Source organism: Harpia harpyja, chromosome 7 (assembly GCF_026419915.1).
Source record: "Harpia harpyja isolate bHarHar1 chromosome 7, bHarHar1 primary haplotype, whole genome shotgun sequence".
Classification (NCBI taxonomy): domain Eukaryota; kingdom Metazoa; phylum Chordata; class Aves; order Accipitriformes; family Accipitridae; genus Harpia; species Harpia harpyja.
In genome coordinates this window covers 29,351,305-29,374,679 of record NC_068946.1, presented here as the reverse complement: position 1 = coordinate 29,374,679, position 23,375 = coordinate 29,351,305, and the positions used below count along the sequence as shown (strand labels likewise).

General features: G+C 43.1%; 2 protein-coding genes across 11 annotated transcripts; both read left to right on the top strand.

Moving 5' to 3' along the window:
* The first annotated feature begins 846 nt into the window (after nt 1-846).
* On the top strand, nt 847-18,040 carry C7H2orf80 (chromosome 7 C2orf80 homolog). 10 transcript variants are annotated; one of them, XM_052791335.1, is made up of 13 exons: nt 847-1,011; nt 1,469-1,646; nt 2,280-2,356; nt 2,525-2,735; nt 3,211-3,292; nt 3,809-3,891; nt 4,039-4,126; nt 4,549-4,626; nt 10,361-10,448; nt 11,049-11,167; nt 11,390-11,463; nt 11,867-11,986; nt 17,799-18,040. In XM_052791335.1, exons 5-13 carry the CDS (start codon nt 3,290-3,292, stop codon nt 17,929-17,931), a joined length of 786 nt encoding a protein of 261 aa, XP_052647295.1. In that variant the 5' UTR covers nt 847-1,011; nt 1,469-1,646; nt 2,280-2,356; nt 2,525-2,735; nt 3,211-3,289; the 3' UTR covers nt 17,932-18,040. The 10 variants fall into 10 exon arrangements, with proteins under 10 accessions (XP_052647295.1, XP_052647291.1, XP_052647292.1 ...); XM_052791331.1 differs by lacking the exon at nt 2,525-2,735; XM_052791332.1 differs by lacking the exons at nt 2,525-2,735; nt 17,799-18,040 and adding an exon at nt 12,459-13,025.
* LOC128144064 (gamma-crystallin D-like) lies at nt 17,959-19,503 on the top strand (the record flags this gene model as incomplete). The annotated part of the gene is given in 3 exon segments (XM_052792367.1): nt 17,959-18,133; nt 18,136-18,212; nt 19,228-19,503. Coding segments are annotated over 3 exon segments (528 nt in total), but the record flags the coding sequence as incomplete, so codon positions are not given.
* Nucleotides 19,504-23,375: the final 3,872 nt, after the last annotated feature.

The window sequence follows — 23,375 nt, the reverse complement described above, 5'->3', positions numbered from 1 at the left end:
CCCTGCCTTGCAATGACACAGAAGCATTTCTTGCTTTGGGGGAAACAGCAGGGGTCAGTTCACCCCAAGGCTAGGGACCACCCTCATTTCAGGATGTCACTTTCTTCATCAGGGTATCACCCTTGCTACATCACAGGGGAGGGTTTGGGTTAGCAGGACTTTGGTTCAGTCCTGGTATGGCTATGTCCACTTTGTGAAGGTCACTTTCCACACTCGCCTGGCCATACCAGCAGATAAGCCCTGGGTAGGTGTAACTGGAGGAAAGGCAGGCAGTAGATCTGCGTTTCTCAAAGCAGAGCAAACAAGCAGCAGCTCTACTGGAGACATGGGGTCGCCATGATGCCTGCCAGGCGGATGCCCTCAGAAATCAGATCCAACTTGATTACAAGCCTCACAGCTGGAATGAAAGGTGGGGAAGTGCTAAGCTTGGTGCTCCTTTTGCCATAGAATTAAGGAGAATGGCCATAAGCATCTATTGCTGCTAGGAGGGGCCATTCCCAAACTCCAGCCCTCCCCCAGTGGCTGCCCACCTGGCTTTCCACTGCTATGCCAAAGACATGGTAGGTGGCAGAACCGTGTCCACTACCTTTACCTCTTGCACCTGCCTAGGCGCATGCCTAAAGCTTGGGCTTTGGAAAGAGAGTGGTGAAATAAGGAAGAAAAAGCACAGCACAAATTCTGTAAATACCAAGTAGGCTCTTTCTTGGAAAACATCTATGTCTCATGGTAATACATTTGCTTTTATGTTTCCTTAGGCCATCACAAGGAGAGGCAACATTATGATCATGTCTCATAAACCCATTCCTATTGTTTACTAGGTAATAAGTTAATAACATCTGCCAGGGAGACAGATGGCTCATTCCATTCAGAACTATAGCCTGCAAACCTTCCTAATCTACAAAATCCAATAGCCTCTCACTGACTTGTTAGTCATCATGATGCATTGGCTATCATCAGCAGTCCTGTGCAAGAAATGCCCTGCATCCCTTGGAAGGACAACAGCAGAATTTAGTAAGTCGTGTTGGGATTTCTTGGCTGTTAGAATTTCTCCTAATACTGTAAGCAAAAACATAACATTGATGAAAGAACAAGTAGCAGGATCCTCGCTATATGCCACAAACACTGCAAATAGAACCCTGGATGGGCTCTTGGGGGGTATCGGGTCTAGTTTTTCACCGTTCCATACGGTGGAAGGCTGGAACAGTGGAAGCTGATAGCTTCTTTTACAAGCAATTAGATCCATCAGAAAACCCAGTGAATAGTCTCTGCTTCCCTTGTTAGCAAGTCTTCTATGTTTCCAACTAGCCATTCAGCAGTGAAACTCAATGCCTAGAAGTATAAAAGGATCATTTAGCTTGAAACTGATAAACCAACCTGAAGGTGCAGGTTTAACCTCTTCTGTGTATTGTTGGTTTGGGGGTGGGGGGGGCCATTTAATTTCTCTCAGCTCAGCAGCATTGTTTCTAAGCAACAGGAGAAAGCTGCAGTCTTGCGTGAAGCCATAGCCTAATTTCCCTGGCACACAAACTGAGTGGCAGAGGCAAGAAAGGAACAGCAACATCAAGAGGGAATTCTTCTTCATAGATACCTGAAGTCAGAGAGGCTCCAAACCCCGATCCTGAGGCCTGTTCCAACAGCTGACACAGGTAGTGCGTGATTTCTTGTGTACAGGTATGAGAGAGAGAATAGGGGGACAATATGCAGTGACAGAGAGAGCTTACTAGGTATGTCATTTGTGTACTATGGAGCAGAGGAGTGAAGCATGCGCTTTGATATTACAATAAATTGGTGGGCCAGGTGCTGTCTTCTCTCTTTGCTGTGTCCTGTCAGGCCAGCTGTTACCTCATCTCTTCCAGCCTGTCCTCTTCCCAGTCCATCCCCTCTTTGTACCACAGAGGTCTGATTACTACAGAGTGGGGAGAGCAAGCCATGTGCTAAGAAACTCAGAATCAATAGATTGCATTATATGAGAGAATATACATCACCGTGATGGGGATGCAAGCAACCTGCAAGCTGACACTCAAGATTGATGCTCATCTTAAATGGGCTTATTCTGCCCATTTCCCATTACCAAACTCCTTACCCTCACTTTCAGTACTGTGCGTGTTGTCTTCTCTTTCTTGACTAGATTTTTCTCAGCTTCTGTTGTAATCTTACTTAGAAAACGGTTTTGACCAGATTTTTGTAGGGAGTCTCCAAGTGTCCCATACTCATTATCTGTGATTCAGATTTGCTCACTGACAGAGATACTTGGTAGGATGCACTTTTCTCTCTCCTAGATCCCACTAAGCTTATGTTACAGTGACAGCTAGAGTATGGAAAGAAAACGCCTGAAGAAAGAGATTGAAAAACTCCTGTAAGTAGTAACTGCTCAGAACTGCCACCTTTGCATTTGAGATGGACTTGTTCTCATTGCAAAGGGTTGTATGACCTAGCTCGATGACAACTGTAAAACCTTAGTCTTCTCTTGCTGGAAAGTATGAGCAGACTTCCTTTGAGGTGCTCTTCATTTTCTTACCCACAGTCTGCAGCATGATACCTGACTGCATATGTGACAGTAGAGATGTCAAAGCCCAGAACTTGCTCTGTGTCAGTGGGAATGACCAGGGAGGTGCAGAGTTTCTCCCTTGCAATGCAGCCAGTGCAGCTGCTGTCTGTAAGGGGTCTCCTAGTTCATGCAGCAGTGTCTCATGCTCTTTGATGCAGGAGTGTCCAGCAGACAGCTCCTAGGGGAGGTAAGCAGTGTCCCCTCTACTCCATACAAGTCCTATGCCCATCTACCCTAGGACTGCCTGCATGGATCAGTAGTACTTAGTCTGAGGAAAGATTGCAGAATCAGGCCTCTCCTGAATGAGAAGAACAAGCACCAGTGAAGCATCTCTTTCAGTCTGTTGGCTGTACAGTGAAATCCTTCTGTGAGTCCCCAGACTTCAAATACTTGATTCATATTTGTACTTCTTCCTATATTTTGGGGCCTTTGGGGAAGACAGCAGTGTGGTTTGAGGGAAGCTAAGATTAGCAGTGATGCAGAAAACTAACAACTTTCCTACTTAAGAGGTGTCTGTGAGAAATCCTGCAGCAGATTCCTAGCCCTGAATCATACCAAATTTAGCCCCAGTCTTGCACTAGCTTTAGAGTCATCTACTACATTTCTTATGCACCGGATTGCTTACAACCAGTTTTAATTTGGAGTTATTTTCTTGCTTTAAGGGGAGATTATGTTGGCATCAGACTACGAGAAAATGAATTTGATCCAAGAGGACAAAGGCAGCCCACCTTTCTAGATGACATGGTAATCACCAGACTTCATATTTCCTATCCTCTTTAACTGCAGGGCTACTGAGAACTCTGAAGGATGGCTGTTTGGTACAGCTAAGTAACCTGTTCCTACAATGATCAATAAAAGCCCATTACTGCAACGAGTATCTAAAGAGATTGGCTGTGAATAGCACCCAGGTGTAATGTATCCAGGATAATTCAAGTTTTTGCTGATTTTTCAGCAAGACAAAGCTCATCCACAGAGGACATTTGATAAAGTTCAGGTCAACTAACCAAAGGGAATTCTTCACAAACTAAAGCTGTGTGTGCATAACAAAACATCTTTCAGGTAAGCTGAGAAAGTCTTCCTGGCTGTGTTTAAAACCCCTCAAACCTCAGCAAGTGTCTTACAACTGGTGAGGTACCCAGTGTAGCTGAGACAATACTGGGCTCCAGCTCACATTTCCCTGCATTCCTCCGGTCTTTCTGTCATCCCTCAGTCAAGCAATTACAGTAAAACAAAACACATAAGGTTCTTTTGTCTTTCCAGGTCCATTACAACTTAGCCTTCAGTGTTGCATTGCTGTGGCTAAGTGACATGGATGCTCAGACTGCACTGACAAGAGAGAAAATGTGAGTATTGCAAAGCTAAGGCCCTGCTGTTGCAGTGGGTTACACCAGTGTGAAAATGGAGTAAAAGCAGCAGTGAATCTAGCCCAGGACTACTTTTTGCATTTATAACACCAGGCTAATAATCTTCTTGTTCAAAACACCATACAGGAATTTTGCAGCTCACAACCGATACATGTATCCCAACCGAATTGAGAGAGAAGCTATGATATTATCTTCATATGCTGGAATATTAATGGTAAGAGGGCAAGAAAGACAGCAATGTCTTTTGCTCCATGGCAGCAGTCTAGAAACACTCCCTGTACCCTGGATGTCTTTGTTCATTGAAAGTACAGTATACAGACAGTGCAAATATTACAAATCCATCTCATTTTTATCAGGTAGCCATTAAGTTTTGCTCAGCCTTAGAAAACAAAATAGGCAGTTTCAGTAGGTGGTCCTGTGTGTGTAAGTTACTTGTCTCACCCAAGTGCAAAATGGTGAGCAAGTTTCAGGACCAGATCTCAATAGATTTGAACTAGCAGCATGAAACAATACTAGGAGTTCACGTGAAAGCTGTTTCAGAGATCAAAGGAAGGGGGTATGAGCTGGATGTCATACGTTCACTTCAAAGAATACTACTTCTGAGAGCTGAACCTCTCTCTTTACCTGCCTTCACAGAACAGCATTCCTATTGAAGAGATCTTTGAGATTTACAGCATGAGGCCCTCAGCCACACACTGGCAGAGCTCTGCAAATGTGAGTGATTTGTTGGTTTTTCAGCATCTCTAATAGGGTCTGAGTGAAGATCTCTTACCTGTAGTGGCCTGGTCCAGCATGTAGTGCATAGGGCTGGCATTCTAGGAATGCGATCCACACGTGGATTATTTCTCTTCTCACTCAGAGTAAGCTGTTGGAACTATTCCCTTCTCACATTTGCCATTACAGTTCAGAGCCTTGTGGGTGGCCTTTCAGCATCATAACGATGTATAAAGCCACCATGTGCGGTTGTGGTTATCCATTGGGTACTTCATTCATGCTGCTAGTCTTGAGGGTGTGTGTCAAAGCTGCAGAGTGCAGCACTTTTCTTAATTGCTTGCAGATCATATTGTGTGGGGGTCTATTATAGCTACTGTTTATTCCAGCTCTCCCATACTAATAAAGGAAGGGACTTCATTCTATGGAAAGCAATCACTACTGTTAGACCAGCAGTCATCGAGGATATATGGATGATAGCTGGCAACATCCTACAATAAACTCTCACATATCTCCTTGTTACAGCAGAATATAAGCATGTAGGTAGCATTCATGACCACAGGCTAGGTACAACAGTGTGAATTTTATCTGAAGTTAGCACTTTCCTTTGGGATTTTCATCTGGCTGCCAAAGACGTACTTTGTCTGTGCCCAGTCCACTCAGGTTGCAAACCAGAAATCATCAGGGGACAATACCTAACCTTTGCTAGCTCCTGGCCTCTAGTGCTGCCTTGCACTGCTTGGCCTCACTGAGGAGCCAAAGTTGCTTTGCTGGCAAGTATACCCTGTAGGCAGTTGTATAAGCCAGTAAAACTCTCCCTGCATAGCCCACCTCTGCTACAGTTTTTCTGCCCTCCTCTTTCGTATGGACTCTACAGATCCTTCGTGGTCTCCTTGACTCGTTCTTATTCCCCTGTGAACTGATAAATCTTCCAGCTAAGGAAGTATGCTGTAGGTCTGAGATAAGGCATTCGTCAGAGGAACCAAAGATGTGAAATTTGGCTAAAGACCTTCAACCCTGCAAGACAGAGACTTCCTGCCATACCTCCATGGGTTTTTTTGTAAGCTATTGTATGCTGCTTAGCAGAGTGTGCCAACACTGCAGGTCTTAATCTGGGATCGTGTTTAGCCAGGTTCAATCAGTGCTATGTTTACAGAAGCCAGCTCTCAGAAGGGCACTCTGACACTTGCATAGGCATTACATGACACTGTTCAAGGAGATTCAGTATCTACATCCTAGGAATCCTTCCTGGATCCCAGTAAAGGACCAGAAATGGCACCTGTCAGAGAGCCTTAAATTCTCCCTCTATTGCAGTGTGAAAAAGAGTTGAATAAGAAAACAGTGCTAAGCCAATTTTTACTTGCAGTGCAGTGCAGTCCTATGGAAGGTGGACATACAGATTAAACAGAACAAAGCAGCAACTCTGTGACTGCAGGGTCATGTGTGTTACCTGTGTACCTGCAGGGAAATGATGTTCTAGAGTCTGGAAGTACCCTTGTGCCAAATCATACAATAGTAGCAGAAAACTTGCACAAGGTTTTACAGGTCAGTTATTGCAGAGAGAAGAGGTAACATTACCTTGACTTGCAGATTTGATTAGACTATCTGACTTTGGGCAAGTCATTTAATCTCTGTCCTAGTCAATCTGTGGCACAGTCTCGGTCATTATTTGCAGTTTAAAAGCCGCCAGAGAGAAGGAGGCTATGTTTCCTTGGGCATGGTGCTCTGATAACACAGCCTGCTGTCAGCCCATATACCAGAGTTGTTTGGGTCTAGTCAGCTCTCAAGACAGGCAGCAGAGTGTGTGCCTCCTGCTTCCCTTCACCTGAGATTTCTAAGAGTGTATTTACATAAACAAAGGAATCCAATACTGTTTAAGACCTTCCAGACAAGTCACATCCCTGCTCTTTGGGAATGAAACCTTCGTGTGGAATGATCCATCAGGTCTTAGGGACCTTGTAAGACCTGAGCAGTTTTAGATGTTAGGACAACTTCTGCATCTCCAGTTCAAATACCTTTCTATTTATATTGGGCACAAATTGCAGGGTTTACTGCTTTCATGCAGGTTCACACATCAGTGCTGTGTTAGGCGTAAATGGCAGTGTTTAGGCAGCAAGGGCTGCAGTGGTGACTTATATGGGAGGAGACCATGAACTGTCCTGTGCCAGTCAGCTCAGAAACCCGTGTAAGCAGCCAGGCATGACCCAAAACTTCAGCCAGAGGAGCACATGGCACTGCTACTCAAACATATTTAAGAAAGAACAGCAGCTACTAGGGAAGGAGACATGAGGACACTTTTAAGGAGCCGTACGCGGTGACGATTAAGAGAGACATGGTCTTGGAAGGAGGCATTCCCTCCATGCCATGGCCTGCAGGGACAAAAGCACAGAGGAAAAGTGAGAAGTACAGAGAAACACCAGACAGAAACCATTCGCACGTGAGCCCAAACTCCTTTGCCACCCATCACCTCACAGAAGGAATTGGGACGGACTGAATGTAACCATGAAAAAACAAGGGAAGTTGAGACTAGGCAGGGGAGGAAAGGTGCTTACTATATTTAACCTCTAGAGTTTGACCTCTTGATGCTTCCCTCATTACACCACCACTGGGATCAGAAACCTCTAGCAGCATAAGGGTTACTTCTAAAATCCCTGCTCCATCTTTTTAGTCTAAAAAGCCACCCATTGCATGCTAGAATATTTGAATGATGTGCTCCTGGGTTAAGAGGTTTATGAAGGCATTTTGTTGGCATGCCTCCTTCTGGCTTAAATGCCTGGCTGACCACAGACTTCATGGTTCCTTTCTGACCTGCACACTGGCATGGGACTTTGCCAACGCAAGCAAACAAAGCACTGGTGCAGGGAAAGCACAGACGTATAAAAGCTCTTTGTCTTCAGTGGCTGACCTTCAGGGAGATGGTTTTGTTCTTCAAAGGGCAGAAGCAGCTTTTTTGGCTCTGTTGTGCTGTTCTTCTGTTGGACCTCTGCTGAAAATTATCCCCAGGCTACCAGAAAAAGAAACCGTATATGGTCCATGCAAAACTGGATATAGCAGGCAAATGTAACTGAGCAACCAGATGGATTAAAAAAAAAAAAAAAAAGCCTTCAGTAGACAAAAAGGAGATAGATACTCCAGCTTTACTGATCAGATCTCATCTTGGCCCTGTAGAGATTTCACCAGTTAAAACTCTTGAATCCTATCCTGCCTTGACACTAATACCTATACTTAGTCCCAGTCTTAAAGTGGTCCCATTCCCAAGCATACTTAAAAGGCTTTCATCATTGCTAGCATCACACACCTTGCAGAATCCACTCCACACTTTTTGAAGTGTTCTGCCCATTAGATCTGAGAGAGTCCACCAAAGAAGAGGTACCAGTTCAGTGGTACCAGTGACTCCTAGCTTTGGCCATAGCGATAGTAAGCTATTGCCCCCTTCTCCCAACAGCCTACTGTCTAGACTGGTGTGCTATGAGCGATTAAGTGGAAGGAATCTCCTGCTGCATAAAGGCATAATGCATTTGGATCCTATAATATCTGTGCCTTTTAAAAAATGTTACATTTTAAACTCAAGTCCTTTGCCCCTTTTGCCCCATTAGTAATAGCAAACTAGCTCCAGCCTTCTCTCTTTGAACAGAGCAAAAAGATGAACTATTCACCTCCTCCTCTACCTTAGGCAAGAAAAGGGCAGTCCAACTATTCACAGCCACACTAAGATGTAACCCAGCTCCTGGGCCTTTGGCATAGTGCTTTACAGAAGACCATTCCCACCAGTGTGCTCTAATTACCTCTAATGTGGAGTGGGGAAGGAGGTTATGCAGCGTCCATGGAGATATAACCTGCTTCACAAGGGCCTTGCCTGTGTTCAGAGCAAGTTTCTCTAGCAGCATATCTTTAGCCATGTAAGTGTAATTGCCCTTTAAAAAATAGAGGAAGTATTATAATCTTTAATTCATGACTCAAGTCACAAGAAAGTATTCTATCTGGCCCAGCTATTTAACGAAAGACCATTTGTGCTGGAATATATAAATTTTATCTTCAGTAACACAGACTTTCTTGACATTTCCCAAGCAACCATTAAAAGTTGCTGTGGAACTGTAATCAGACTATACTAGATGGTTCACATGTTATTCACAGTGCTTCTGGTGCACCTTTTGGTGTTTTTTAACCTGTCATGCTTAGCTGTAATATTAATGATGGACTACCACCCGGTGTCCAGAAAGGACTAGAGTTCACTCCAGCTCACAGGTGCATCAGAACAGCCTTGGCCGTAACCTCTCTTAGTTTAATTTTCCCATGCCAAGAACTAGAAATGTCACTAGATGCCATGTAGGGGCATTTCAAAACATGTTATTTTGAAGGAGGGATCTTCCCCTCTGCTCCTGGGATAAGTGGGTGGATCAGCTCTCCCTCCTGTTGCTGTGATCATTATGCTGTATATGTTTACTGTTGTGCTTCTTATGGGCAGGAATCCTTTTGTCTAGGAATTTCCAACCCAGGATATTTTTAGAAATCTCCATTTTGAGTGCACACCATACACTGCAGAGAAGTGATGTTTTCTTGGAAGGTTTCCAGCTACTCATGCTGTTATCCGTGGTGGTTTGGGGTTTTTTTTCTGGGGGTGGGGGGAGGGTGTTAGTGTTTTTTTAGCTTTGATTTATATTCTGATATTATGCAAGCAGAGACAAAAAAAGAACAGAAACAGTCTTTCTGTTCATCTCATGTTACTGTGCATTTGCCTAGATCCTGCCCCTAGTGGACTCAGGGATACTTCCTTGACGGTCATGAGGTAGCAAAGTTACAAAATTTTCTGAAGAGGAAGATAAGCCATTGTTATCAGGATATCCAGTTTCTATTTAAGCCAACAACGCTGCTTAATTTTAATCATGGATTTAAGATTATTCCCACTCTATAAGAAAGGAACGGAAATGCTTTGCTGAATTTGGAAACGAAGGGTAATTTATTTTGCAAAGCCCTAATTAGTTTAAGAGGTTAAATCTACCGTTTTCATTAACAGTAACTCTTGGGGCACAGCTTGTGCCTCCTTAAGAGTCCTCAACTCAAAGAGCTGGAATCCAGCCCATCTCAAAATTCAATTTCTGTGGATCTCAGGTTTGGTTATCTTCTCCCCCCGCCCTTTCCCATCAAAGTAAAGTGGAGATTCCTGTTATCCTCCATCACTTTTGAAGTCTTGGCTTAGATCTCCTTGAAAATCAAGCACTAGCTTTACCAAGATATGTAGATACATAGGAAGACTAAGTCACATCTCAGTGGGAAATTAGGGTCCAGAAGATTTCCGATTCATGAGAAGGGACATCCTAGTCTGAGATGGATATAATGGTTGCTATCCCAACTGCCTGCTGCTTCTCAGAGTTTCCTACCCCATTGTCCAGCATTTCAGGAGCTGTCATGTGAACAGCTGATATCCTGCCTGCCAGAATATTATGGCAGACCACAATCCCCACGCTGCACCAGTACATATGGGTCTATAAAATGCAGCAGTTCAGCTACTGTGTGGACAACTGAAATGTCTGGGCAGGGGATGGGCACTTCAAGAAGCAGGGTGGGCCAAGCAGCCAGGACAAAAACTGCCAGCAAAGCTGTGCTAATTTATCCATCAGTTCTGAAGCAGAAACTGAAGCAGTTTTCTTACTTTCCACTGACCACAAAAGCATATGCCCATTTGGCTTAGCACATAGTTTCTGCAGACATACTAATCTATGAGCTGTTGTCCTTCCAGGACCACTGGATTCAACCTTTCAAGCTCTCCCTGCATCCATTTGCCATGCTGACTGCCCCTGAAGCTGCAGAGTATGCCTGGAAGCAAGGTGAGCACATTTCAGCCCAAATCCCACAAGGCCAGGGTGGAAGGACATGGGGCAGCAGCACCTGTCCCAGCAGAGCCACCAAGTTACAGGCTGCTGAGCTCCAACAGCTGCACGTGGAATGGATAGTGTAAACCTTGGTCTGCGCCTATTCTCTTGCGGGGGTATGGGGGGGAGCAGGTACAGGCATTTTCTCATTGTAGCCTAGAAATAGTGTCTAGCTCAGGTTCCTGAAGTTCATGACAATTGCAAAAGGAGCATTTTCCTCAAGGTGAGGTAAACAATAAGATTACACGTTTCTAGTAGAATCAGCCTTCATGTCTGACAATCACTTGTTTGTTCTTAAGCTTGGACTAATAGTAGGACTTTTGCAAAGGTCAGTTATGCTACTGGCCAGTGAAAGAGCCACCCCCTGCCGCCTTCTCTGCTTCTTCTCCAAGTGCAGCAAAAATGAAAGTAACTTCAGGAGCATTAAAGAATTTCAAGCTGGAACCCCTTACCTCCAACCATGTATTGCAACTGATCCCATGCAGTAGGTCTGTAAACCAGCCTGGTGCCACTCTGTAAGCTCAAGATGATGCGAGACTCTTTCTCCCTCCCAAGGCATCAAGTACCAGACAGCAGCAGCATATCAAAAGACCAACCCACGTTCAGCAAGTAGAGCTAAAAAGGACAGCAAGCAACTGGACTCACTGACTAGACGAAAGCAACAGGTTGACAAAGTAGGTCTGAAGAATTCACACAAGCCAGTAAAACTGTTTTTGCAACACTACCACTGAATGTCAAAGCTGGAGCAGCACTTCTAGCCACGAGAGCACGCAAAGCCTTTCTTGTCTGCCCTTCTCAGCACTCTTTAGCATGAGATGTTTCATAGTAGCACTAATCTATAACATAGTGTCAATCCTAAATTGTACTTTTATGGCAACTGTATCACACCTTGGCAGGAGGTGTCACTCATGAGCTGGAAAGTCAACTCCAGTAATACTCAACATGCACACGGAAGGCACTCTTCTGCTAAGTATCCCTGCAAAACACATTCACTGCTATCACTTTTGGGTTAAAAAAACCAGCTGAAGACTATTTTTGAAAAAATTAACAAAAACCTGATTCCATAAAGAGCCCAGTAATGTCAGATTAGCCTAGCATGTACATGAATTACGCTCTGCCTTTCTATTTGTCCATGATTTGCTAAAGCCCATTGTTTGCTGCAGCTCCACTGAGCAGGAGAGCTAAGAAAACATTCCAGCAGCAGGGCTGGATTTGACCGAGTAAAGGGGCTCCCCCACAGCCCTGAGTTCAATGTGCATCACATGTCACACAGCAGGAGGGAAGCTGCTCTGCCATGCACTCCCCATCTCTCCTGATGGATTCAGCCCTGCATGCTGTGCTTGTGCTTACTAACATTTGCATCCTGCAGGGAGCCACAGAAGCAAAACAAGAAATCACTCCAGAGAAGCCTGGAACAGAGTCAAAAGCAAGGAATGCAAAAGAAGCAAAGACATAACAAAGACCCAGACTTCATGTACCTCACTTAGCTGTAGGTGAGCTAACTGATGTCTTCTACCTTAGCTTTGGTAATACATTTGCGACTTGTGTTTTGGGGTCTTTTGTTGTTGTTGTTGTTTTTGTTGTTGTTTTTAAATCTTAGCAGTCATTCCTTTCTTTCCACCCCTCATATCTTGTAGCCAAGACCCTGACATTCCCTCCTCTTCCCTCAGCCACAGCTCTCCTGCTTCCCTGCCAGTGTGTTGGGAGCTTACATTTTCCCAGTGCGTCCCTACTGCTTCTCAACCCACCGTGCTACTTTTACATAGCGAAAGAGAGGATGCAGCACTTCAGAGACAGGGATTACACACTTCCCCTTGTCCACAGTGCTGTGCAACTCCCAGACATGATCCAGAGTGGGGCAGGAATGAGCTTCCCTGCATGTGACATGAGGGTTTTGCCTCTCAGGATGATCCCATTTTTTTCAGCTCTCCCCTGTAACCATCCTGCTTTCTTACTTCCTTAAAGGACTCAGCTGAAGAAAAAGCCTCTCCCTGCAGTGCCAGTGTAGCACTGAAGCCTATCTGTCTTCCATTCCCCATTTGTAGGTCTCTAATGGTTTGCCTCTGTTATGTCCATGCTGTGCTGCCCAAGAACACTCCCCATTTCTTAGAGGGGCTGTGACAATCCTCATGCTTGTACAAACTCTACCTTGGGAAAAGAGTTGGGTGGTTGTCCTTCCACATACCTCTCTTCCTCTGGCTGGAAGCCTGGGCATGCAGTATAGGCTGTTCTATAGGACTTTTTCTACTTAATTTCATAGAAGTTTCAGGGCTCAGTGGGGTAGTAGAAGTGTTCACTGCTGAGAGGTGTATTTAACACTAACTGCAGGGTAGAGAGACTCCATTAGAGCTCTTTACATATAAAAATGATAGAAATGAAGATTCCCAGCTACTTCTAGCCAAAGGATAGACATCCATCCAAAGTATGGTCACATATTGTACAGCTGCATTAACCCATGCCTTGGAGATGGTCCTGTACTCTAATGCAAAATATCTGCTAAAGGAAAAACCAATAAACACTTGTGAAGCAAAACTGTTTTTCTTCTTCTGCCCACCAATTCTCAGTCACTGAGCCCATTTATGGAGATGACAAAAGACAGCACTACACAAGAAAGCCTGGGAATGGTTAAACTTAATCACAGATTCAAAGGGTCTTTTAGAAGTCCTCATGGACTCAAAGCTTGCTTTCAGCTCACCAGGTTCACACTTTTTTTGTTTTTTAACATATCACAAATTTCCTATTAAAATTGGTCTAAAATAGAATGTTTTTGCTGTAAACACTTGTCCTTTCAATTCTGAGCTGTCCATGGGGAAAGACCTAACCACAGCTTGGTACATTCAGAAATTACAGATTAACTGGTGAGTCTTTGTGCTGATATTGATGGGGCTTCTCGGCCATACCATGCATCCCCCCCACTTTCCTTTCAAGCATGTGAGCCAAAATTCAAGGCCCAGGGAGTCAGATTAGAAGGCTAGAGGGGACTCAAGATAAACAGCAACATCACCCTCCCTTACACAGGAACTCTTTAGCCATGCATTTCTGTAGCACCAGCTGTTTTGGCCTAGTTTGTTCACTCTGCAGGAAGTGGGATTACTGGAATGCACTATCCAATCCCATTTAGCAGTTCTTACCTCTCCTCCGTGGCCTGTGTTCACTGCTGGGACAGGTCTGACCTGTCACATTCAGCACAGGCTCATTCCTGGAGCTCAGAGCATCCATCAGCTTCTAAACAGAGGTTTCTGTTCTTGCAAACAAATTCAGTAGAGCAGTAAGGAGCAGCCAGTGCCAGGACCTGAGCAAATTTCATTCCAACTCAAACAGCATCAGGCTGACCCCTTGAAAGCCAAAGCAGAGATAAATTGTACTTTGAAATGAGGTCATTACAAGAGGGGAGGAGGGGATATTGCTGCTGGGCACGTGAGTAAGAGAACAATGGCGAGGGGGTGGTTAAGATTAAACAGCTAGAGAGAGATTAACATCTCATGACTGATTTTTGTTCACTGACCTGCAATAAAATAAACAGTAAGACTTTAACAAATAGGTGATTAGCCATGTTATTCCAGTGCTGCCTTTGCTATTAGAGTACTGCCATGTTCTTCACTTTTCATTGGCTAATGCTTCCTGGTTTTTACAGATAAGGCTGGTGGAGTTAAGAGGAGTAAGCAACAGAAAACTTGCTATGCTAACAAGCATAAAACCAGTATTTCATTTTCAGAGTGCAGGTACCTGCCCCTTCGCTACTCCCTCCCCTGTTGGCTGGCTGGTGTCCGATTGTCTGCACACAAAAATCAAGGCCAGCAGATCATGGTTTGCCATTCATATGTTCACATTTTCAGACAGCCAAAATCAAGGAGCTGAAAGGTGCTTGTAGATGTGTGCACAGTGGGATTGGTGAACGACAGTCTTCTGCCACCTTGACTGAAATTTCCTCCTTTCCTGAGCTATATTGTCTCCTGAATAAAAAAAAGGTTTTGCTGTGACCAGACCAATTAGCCAGGACAACTTTAAATCCTCTTCTCAGCTACGCAAAAAGCAATGGACATAGTTCAGAGCTCAGAGGAGATATACAAATTTTGTTCTACAGGACCCAGAAGAGACCTCTGATCATACGTGCACACTTAGCACCAGTTGCCACATGCATACAGTTGGTGCCTACCACTGCACTGCAATAGTATCCACAGTGGGAAAGGCAAGAGACCATTCTGGGTCTCTTCTTTCTAAGTACCTGAAATCACGGTACTGAGGCCTTGTGAAGCAAGTGGGGAACTGAACAGGGCATCATCCACTTTCCCTTTGGCAATTTAAGAGCTGCCCATTGCACCCCAGAGACTGACTCCAGTAGCAGAACTCATGGTGGCAACTTGATACTGCAATTCACAGCCCAGTTTATGACACTGAAATCAGATTGTTTCAGCTAACTCTTTTGGCTTTGAACAACACAGCAGCTGAGGCACAAACATACTGCCTGCGGGACCAGAGGTGCTAACTTCTTAAATTGCCCCACACAATCTTGAGAGTCAGAGTCTTTAGGCCATAGCCAGTTACTAGAGCACTGCCCATGCAAGCAAGCCCCGATTTCCCCTTCGTTTCTGCTACAGTAATCCCGACTTCAGACACGTCACTACTGATTCTCTAGCTATTCTGAAAATTCTCACTCATTTTGGTGAAGAGCTTTTTCCTAGTCAAATGTCAGGTGGAAACATCTAGCATCCACCTTGGAATGGCAAAATACCCATTTTGTGTAAGAAAGAGGCTGGTTTTTCTGTAGGACAAAAATATAACCAATCTGTTCTGAAAAGAATCAATTTTGTCAGGACGGAATCTAATGTATTAAGTGCATAGGGCTATATATCTTCAAGAGGCAGCCAGCAACAAGAGCAAATACCAGAAGCAAAGCAATGAGAAATTCAGTTTTACTCAATCTCTCTAAAACAATGTAAAGGATGCTGACTCCATGAGGGGAGTCATGGTTGAAAGACCAAGCATCTCTGCTGCATTTTCTGTATCTAAGAATGGTTAGAGGTGCTCAAAACAGGAACTAGCCCACACTGGCTCCAAAAAGGAGTTTGTTTGCAGCAAAGCAGAGTCAGAGAGAACACAAACTGCCAAATTCTGCTCAGACTGTCACCAGGTCAGGTGCTGTTATGGAAGTGATCTGCCAGGTAATTGCACACAGGTATTCCCACTGCCAGTGCTAAACACATAGTCCATTTATGTGAAGCAAGTATGGGATGTGGCTGCCAAAGACATCCAGGGCTAGACTTTATGGCCTTTCATGGGGACTTGCATTAACATCCCTTGTTCAAAGCACTCGTGCAATCCACGCAGCAGTAACTGTCTCTCTACATCATTCATCATCCCAAAGATCTACCCACCAGTTTGCCATACAGTTGGACTTGATCTTAAGCATTTTTTCCAACCTAAATGATTCTATGATTCTATACACAAGGGATTACACTTTGAAATAGAGTCAGATGTGACATTAAAGCACTGTGACAACTTTGCACTAACTTTCTGTATTAAGTATTTCTTGCATGCTCACACTGCCTATTAGCAGTTCCACTGAGTCCGGGTCAGCAACCCATGCCGCCAGCAGAAAAAAAGCAAGCCCTGAACAGTGTACTTACAGTAATAGCAACAATACATCAAGTCAAATACAACAGTCAAGCAAACATCATGACAAGGAAATCCAACCGGATGAAGGCAGGTGGTCTGAGGTAACCCAGAAAGCTTGGAAGAATAGGGCTGAATATACTAAAGAGAACAGGAGGGTATATCTAACCTGTTTGGAAATGGTGAGTGCACATTAGCCCCTGTCATTTAATAAGGATACAGTCAAAACCAACATCAGTGGAGTGGTTTGTGGTGGAAGGATGTGAAGGCAGAGGTTCCATATTCCCCCTATCCATTTCCCCAGAAGACACTCTTGTCTTTCTCTTTCTTCTCTTGCTACAGCACTGAAAGTCCTTTTCTTTGGCCTGAAACCTCATAAGCAAAGTTGCGCTCCACTAAATCTCCCAAACTTTGCCTTGCTCTCCCTCCTTACAGCCACAAACAGTCATTTGTTCCACTGAAGGTGGAGACTATGTAGTTGCAAATAGAACTCTTTTAAATAAATTAGATCTACAAAGGTGTTCATCTGCATGCCAAGTTAACTGATGAATCATGTTGACAAGATCTTTACATGCTTGAATAAGTTTCCCTAAATACATAAGATTATAAATCTGTTTCTGGAGTGCAGTAGTTTCTTTTGATCTGAAGCCTCACATACTGGTGATATAAGACATTTGTATAACCAACTTTGCATATTCCATGAAGAAGTTTGCTTTTAAGAGTCTAAGATTTAGGTGCAAGAAAATGATAATCAGAATAGAACAAGTCAAGGTTTGTTTCAGCCCTGCACCAAACAAGAAAAAAACGACAGAAGAAAAGTTCCAAAATGGAGGGATATGGTTTTCTGTAACCTACTAGCTGTGCTTTAGTGTTAAAACACTCTGCTTTAGCATTAAACAAAAATCCTTCCTGGTTCCAGATAGAAAGCAACTTGAGTTTAATGCAGCCTGCTCCCTTTGAACTTTTCAAACAGATTTTTAAAGGAAAAAAATTGAACCAACTGACCCAAACTGATTTACAACATTAGCCAGTAATTCAGATACACTCATAAACATCTAAGAAGAACCATTTGATTTCAATCTTTTTAGTCTTCAGGGATGCAGCACTTAACCACACACCATGAAGGGACTGAAACTTTTAATCACTATTTCCTCCTAACGCATCTGTGTTAAAATCTGTACACAATAGAAGGGATTAGTAGGCAAAAGCTAACACCACCACATGAGATGGAGACTTTTCCTGTTTCTAGGATAAAGTGGATGACAAAGTATTGAAATTAAAGCAAAGTTCTTCTGCTCTCACAAAAGGAAAGATTACCATGCAACAAGCTTAAGCAAGAGGTAATTGACACAGAGTGGGGAAGGAGAGGAACAGACTTACACCAGAAACTGCTCAGGTCCACTGAGTCCGATAGCTTTCAGGCAAAGGAGGTTCTGTAAGGAACCATTCTTGTACACAAATCCCCCATTGGGTCAGGTGCACCACATGAAACAGTTGATACCAGCTGAAAGTGTAGTCCACTCCACAGTTACACAATAATTTGCTTGCACTTAGCATCAGCAAATGCAGCCCAAAACCCAGAAAAACAAGACTGCCACATGGTAAATGCAATAAATGCCATAACTACAATAAAGACAAAACATGAGCTCTCCCCAAAGCTTAGAATGGACCCTTTTGTGTTACTTTTTGCAGATGCACAGCATTAGGACTATGGTATATAAAAGCAACCACAGTGTTTGCTCACAGCTCTCGGCTTTCACCTCAGCAGACTGCCAAACATGGTAAAGGTAAGTGGAAGCCCCAGTATGCCAGTACCCTGCTCTGACACAGACACTGGGATAGACTATGAGTCTTTGCAAATATTTATACTGCAGATCATTTGTTTTATGAAGACAAGAGCTTCTGGGGCCACTGCTATGAATGTAGCAGTGACCACCTTGACCTGCAGTCCTATGTGAAACAATGCAATTCCATCCAGGTGGAAAAAGGCAGCTGGATGGTTTATGAGAACCCCAATTACTCAGGACACTAGTACTTTTAAAAAGGGGAGACTATTCTGACTTCCAGAAGTGGTTCAGTCTCTGCAACTCCATCAGGTCTTGCCCTGTAATCCTATAAGTGAGTACTGCTTAGAAGTGTATCACAGTTTAAGAAATTGAGTATAGTTTATCCTTTAAGAATATAATTATACAGTCTCTTCAAGTAACTCGAGAGACAGGCAGAGTTCAGTAAGGCAATGCAAAGTTTCACTAGAGATTAAGGAAATAATCTGTTTAATATCAGTGCTATTTCCAGGGCCTGTTCATATCTTGGAGATGCTAAAAGAAAGCTGAGTGACTACTTCTAGGTAGAGAATGTTTTTACATTACCCAGAGAAGGGCTAGCAGGGCCAGTTGATATAAAGTTCTGCTGTGGGCTCATGTATGCAACTTGCATATGACCGTACTATGTTATGATTCAAAAACAGAAGAACATGTTAAATCAGATTTGCAATTGGTACGGCTTTCCTAACATAAAAGCTGTGTGGGTTAAAATCAGGCAAAGAATTAATACTTGCTAAAGTACTTTTCTGGTTAGTGAGATGTACTATACAGTGTGAGCCATAGCAGCAGGAACACTTCACATAGCTCAGCAGTTTGCCACATGGCAATTGCCTGCGCACGAGTGTATAATGGGAGCATATGGAGTAATGTGGTAAATGTCTTTTAGTAGCATAATTCTGAAAAGGCCACATTATTCGTGCTTGGTCACGAGTCAGTGCCACAGATCATCTCAAAATCACATGAATACATTTTCTTCTATTGTCACAATATGGAGTCCTTATAAATCCCATTTCTTCAAATCATAAAGCATCCTCCATTTACTTCCTACCACACATGTGATCATACCCATTTGCTGGCACTCCTGAGCTCCTCCATGTGGGTAAGAAGTAAACCTCCTCTATTAGCTTCAAAACAGTGACTCTCTTCACAATCCCATCTCCAGATTAGAACACAATTTCTCAGAAATGCACATAGTAGCTGGGAAAGTTGCCTTTTTCTGTTCATCTGTCTTGTTCAGTAATGTCAGAATCAGTTAAATTTCTGTCTTTCCTACATTTTTGCTGCGTTTGTGACTGCAGAATTCTGTTTCCCACAAGATTCAGCTCTATGAAAAAGAGGAGCTCCAAGGCCAAATGTTGGAGTTCACTGATGATTGCCCATCAGTCCCAGGCTACATCCATCTCCCTGAGATCTGCTGCCTCAATGTTTTAGGTGGCTCTTGGATCTTGTATGAAATGCCCAGCTTCAGGGGCCGACAGTATTTACTGAAACCCAGGGAATACAGAAGAGTCCTTGACTGGGGTGCAGTAAATGCCAAAATTGTCTCTTTGCAGAGGCTGGCTGACTTGCACTGAGTTATTACTCCCACACTAAATAAACAGTGAATGTGTTCCAAAATCCTTGTTCAAACGAATCTTCCTTCAGTATTACAAACAAATTAAAGTTGTGCAGTCCAGAGGGAAATCCGATTTCTCTCACATTTTAGGGGGAGAGAGGGAATACTTCAAAAAATATTCACAATTATCTAGCTGTGGATAGTATAGAGCTCCTTAGTTATTACTTCACTGGATATAGCTATTAATGCGAAGGTCTGATTCTTTCATCTAAGTTTTCCCCAGTTTCACAAGTTTTGATCTCAGAATAGATTCCAGCTTTATACTTATCAGGGTTAACAATATGCAGTTGGACATTTAACAGTTATTTAAATTATCATGTACAGTGGAGCAGAAAAGTAAGTCCCATTAATAGTTATATCCAGTGAAGTACTGACTGAGGAGGAAAAGGACAGAAAGATGCAGAGGAACTTAGAATAAGGTAAACACTGTATTTGGCATCAAATTCTTTATGCAAACAACCTGCTCCATGCTACCCCCAGTCCAGCAAAGCTTTCCAGTCTTATCTCAGCTTATTCCTCCAGAAAGAATTTTTCCACATCTTTGAATCACACCACCTTTATATAGCATGTTTTAGTGAACCTGTACTTCATGAACTAAATGTTTACCTGGTATCAATCACCCTGCATCTACTAACTTCAGAGCTGCACTGATCTGCTGCAGCAGGAGATTGAGCCAAATCCCTTAGTTGCCAGGCTATTCTGCATGCAAAAAAAATTAATAAGCAGACCAGTGTGGATTAGAAACAGGACATCATCTTGTTGTGCCGGAAAAATTCTATTGCAGCATTAATTATCATTCAGGTAATTATGTATATGCCTACTAATCATCTCTGAATCCTGTGCCAGCAGGCACTCTGTGCAATAATGAATGAGAGCCATAGTAAAATATAACAAAACACAGTTAAGGGATCTCACATCTTAACATACCTCTTCTTATTTAGGTAGTGGAGTCTAGATATTTTTTTTACCATGCAGAGTTAGGCAAATATACTACTGCTCTTCAGCAAGGTGCTGGACACTTTTGGAAAGATAAAGCAGTAGAGAGAGCACAGAACTACTAGGACACTCTGCAACCTCATCTAGTATATGTTTAATTTTAAATCATTTCATCTGGGCTTTAAATGGTAGGCTTTGATTTTGTTTTGCCTAGTAAACATTCTGATAATGGTGTCCTTGAATAAAACCAAACAACTTCTACAGCAGTGAGGTAGACTGCTTAAAACTCACATCTCCACTTGCTAATGTCAGAGACCTCATTTAGCCATTATTTCACGCTCACATGACCCATCAGTAATAGCCTGTTAGTGATCCTCACCAGTCTTTCCCTGACAACACTGGAGAGAAAAATAGAACTGTTCTTTGCCCTTCTCGTCCTTTCTGTTGTACATGGGACACTATGTTTGCCCTCCTGCCTGTCCTTTACTGCACAAAGTAGGCTGGTCAGCTGCTGCAAATGTCTGGTGTACATAAGAACACCATGCTTCAGCCAGAGAGAAATGGAGCATGAACAATTCAGCTCTCAAGGCAGAGGTGTGAAAAAGCATGTTTCCTCTTGTTCACAAATGCCTAATATTGTGCATTTATAGGAACCACACAATGTAAGCAATATGTGCGTTAGCACGCCTAGGTTAGCCTGCTAACCCAGGTTTGCAAAATAACACAGCAGTTCAAGCACAGTATCTACTTGTCTGCTTAGAACAGGGAACCAAAATATTTAATTTGCCTTCAGCAAGAGTAAAATAAAGAAAAAACAGACCAGCTCCCCATACAGCAATTAACATATGCCTACATACTTCAACAAAGTATCTAGTTCAATTAGTGCAATTGAGAAATATTGCTACATAGTGATGTGTAAGAAGTTACATGCTGGCATTCCTTTGGTCAAAGGCAAGAATGAACAGAAATGTATTATTCAGTGATCAGAGCAACAGTTAGGATGTCTGGATTCTTGACTCTGCTGCATCCTAGAGTTTGGGAGTGGCTAAACGTCTCAAAATCTCTCCACCTGAGACAGGAATGGTGGCAATTCCTAGTTTTCACAGAGCACTAAGACATTTTACTTGCTCTTGTTTGCAAACGCTCAGAGAATCTCAAGCAGATATTAAGAACAAGGGTGCTAGAGGAGAGAGCACTGGGAATTCACAGAGAGCATCCAAGTTTTCGCTAACAAGCCTTCTAGGTTTCTGTAGCTTGTTTTATGGTTGGTAGCAGGCACTACAGTTGCTGGCATGCAGGGCATGTTTCTCTACACAAACAGTCACTGCTATTTTCAAATTATCCCTATGCTTGAGTTTTTCTGGGGTGCAAAATCAGTCAATCTCCATGTAAAAGTAGCTGTCATAACAGCATGCTAGTTAAGGGCAACTGGAACTGATGTAAATAACCAGACTCCTCAGATCATGGACACCATTTCGCTAACAAGATATTTTGGCTCCAGAGTTTAAGATCAACCCACAGCCTTCCTGCAGTGCACAGCCCATCTGTGGCATAGGGTCCTGGGAGGGGAAAGTCTACAAGATTCAAGGAGAAGCTGGATGAGTACTTGAAAGACAAATCCACTGAGGGTTATTAAGAGAAGTAACCTCCTGCCCAGGAAACCTCTTGAGCTAAAAATACTTGAGGTCTTGAAGTTTGAATGAAGTATCACGTGTATTTACTTCATACCTACCCTTCCCTCAGTACCTGCTCATGGTCGCAATTGCTGCCAAGTTACTTGACTAGCTGGACCGCTGGTCTGACCCATGATGGCGGCTCTACTATTGTAGCTGTAGCTACAATAAGGAATTCACATACCAGTGTCCCTACTCTGGTCTCTCAAGCTCCAAACTTCATCACCAAGCCCAGTGCCTACTGTATTAAACTCTGAAGGACCATACGGGACCCAAAAGACTACCTGGCTCCACAAAGCAAGCATGATCACAGAAAGAACAAAAATAAGAGTAACACTTTCGAGCCTGCCAAAGATCTTTGAGAAATGCAAGCACAGGCCTGCACATAGAAGTTGTTCTTGTAAGTTAATTCAATTTGTTTAGCTTTAACCATCAGGAAGAAGTTATTTTTGATCCAAAGAAAGCATGGAGGTATTCGAAAGCAACTGCTCGACTTAAATTCACACTCTTCCCTCGGTCTGCTCTCAGTGTTAAAGGCTACAATTTCCTGGCTGAGGAAGCACCTCCAAGAGAGAGGCTGACAGGAGTGATACCATTTATAACACCCATTAGAAGCACAACTAGAGCTGTGTAAAAGCAGGCCAGCTAAAGATTTGCCCCTGAAGTTTTGTAGCTTCATGAAATCACCGTGCAAGACTCATAGTGAAAGACACATGCAAGAAAGCACAAACATGTAGCATTTTGGTTCAACAAGAAGTCAGTGAGACAAAAAGATCCACTATTGCTCCATGCAGTATGAGCAGGAAATGTGAAAATGTGGCACTGCACATGACAGGATTTTGTGAAAGTTAGTTCAAAGGTGGTTGTGGAAGGAGAGAAAAGGAAGGCAAGCAGGAGAGAAAGGAATGGTCCCTGAAAAAAAAAAAAAAAAAAAAAAAAAGAAGTTATAGAGAAAAATTTAAAACTCCAGAAGAATAACTCAAAACTATGTCGTTTATCTTTTTCCTTTGAAAAACAGACTTGAATTATGTTTGTTTCAAATAGATAACATTTCCTTGATATTTTAACATTGGTTTGTACTTAGGCCTTGTAATTACTCGACTGAATGGAAAATACTTAAAAGGTCTGATCTAGCACTGGTAGCACAAAACTTTTACTAAGGTTACTTCCCTGACATTAGTCAAATGAGACATAAACTGAGAAAAATATTTCCTGCTGGAAC

Coding starts and splice junctions, on each gene's coding strand:
- C7H2orf80 (XM_052791331.1), top strand. CDS start 2,316: ATGGAAAGAAAACGCCTGAAGAAAGAGATTGAAAAACTCCT. Junction 11,168..11,389: donor GAAAGCAACAGGTTGACAAA/GTAGGTCTGAAG, acceptor ACACCTTGGCAG/GAGGTGTCACTCATGAGCTG. Junction 11,464..11,866: donor GGAAGGCACTCTTCTGCTAA/GTATCCCTGCAA, acceptor TCCTGCAGGGAG/CCACAGAAGCAAAACAAGAA.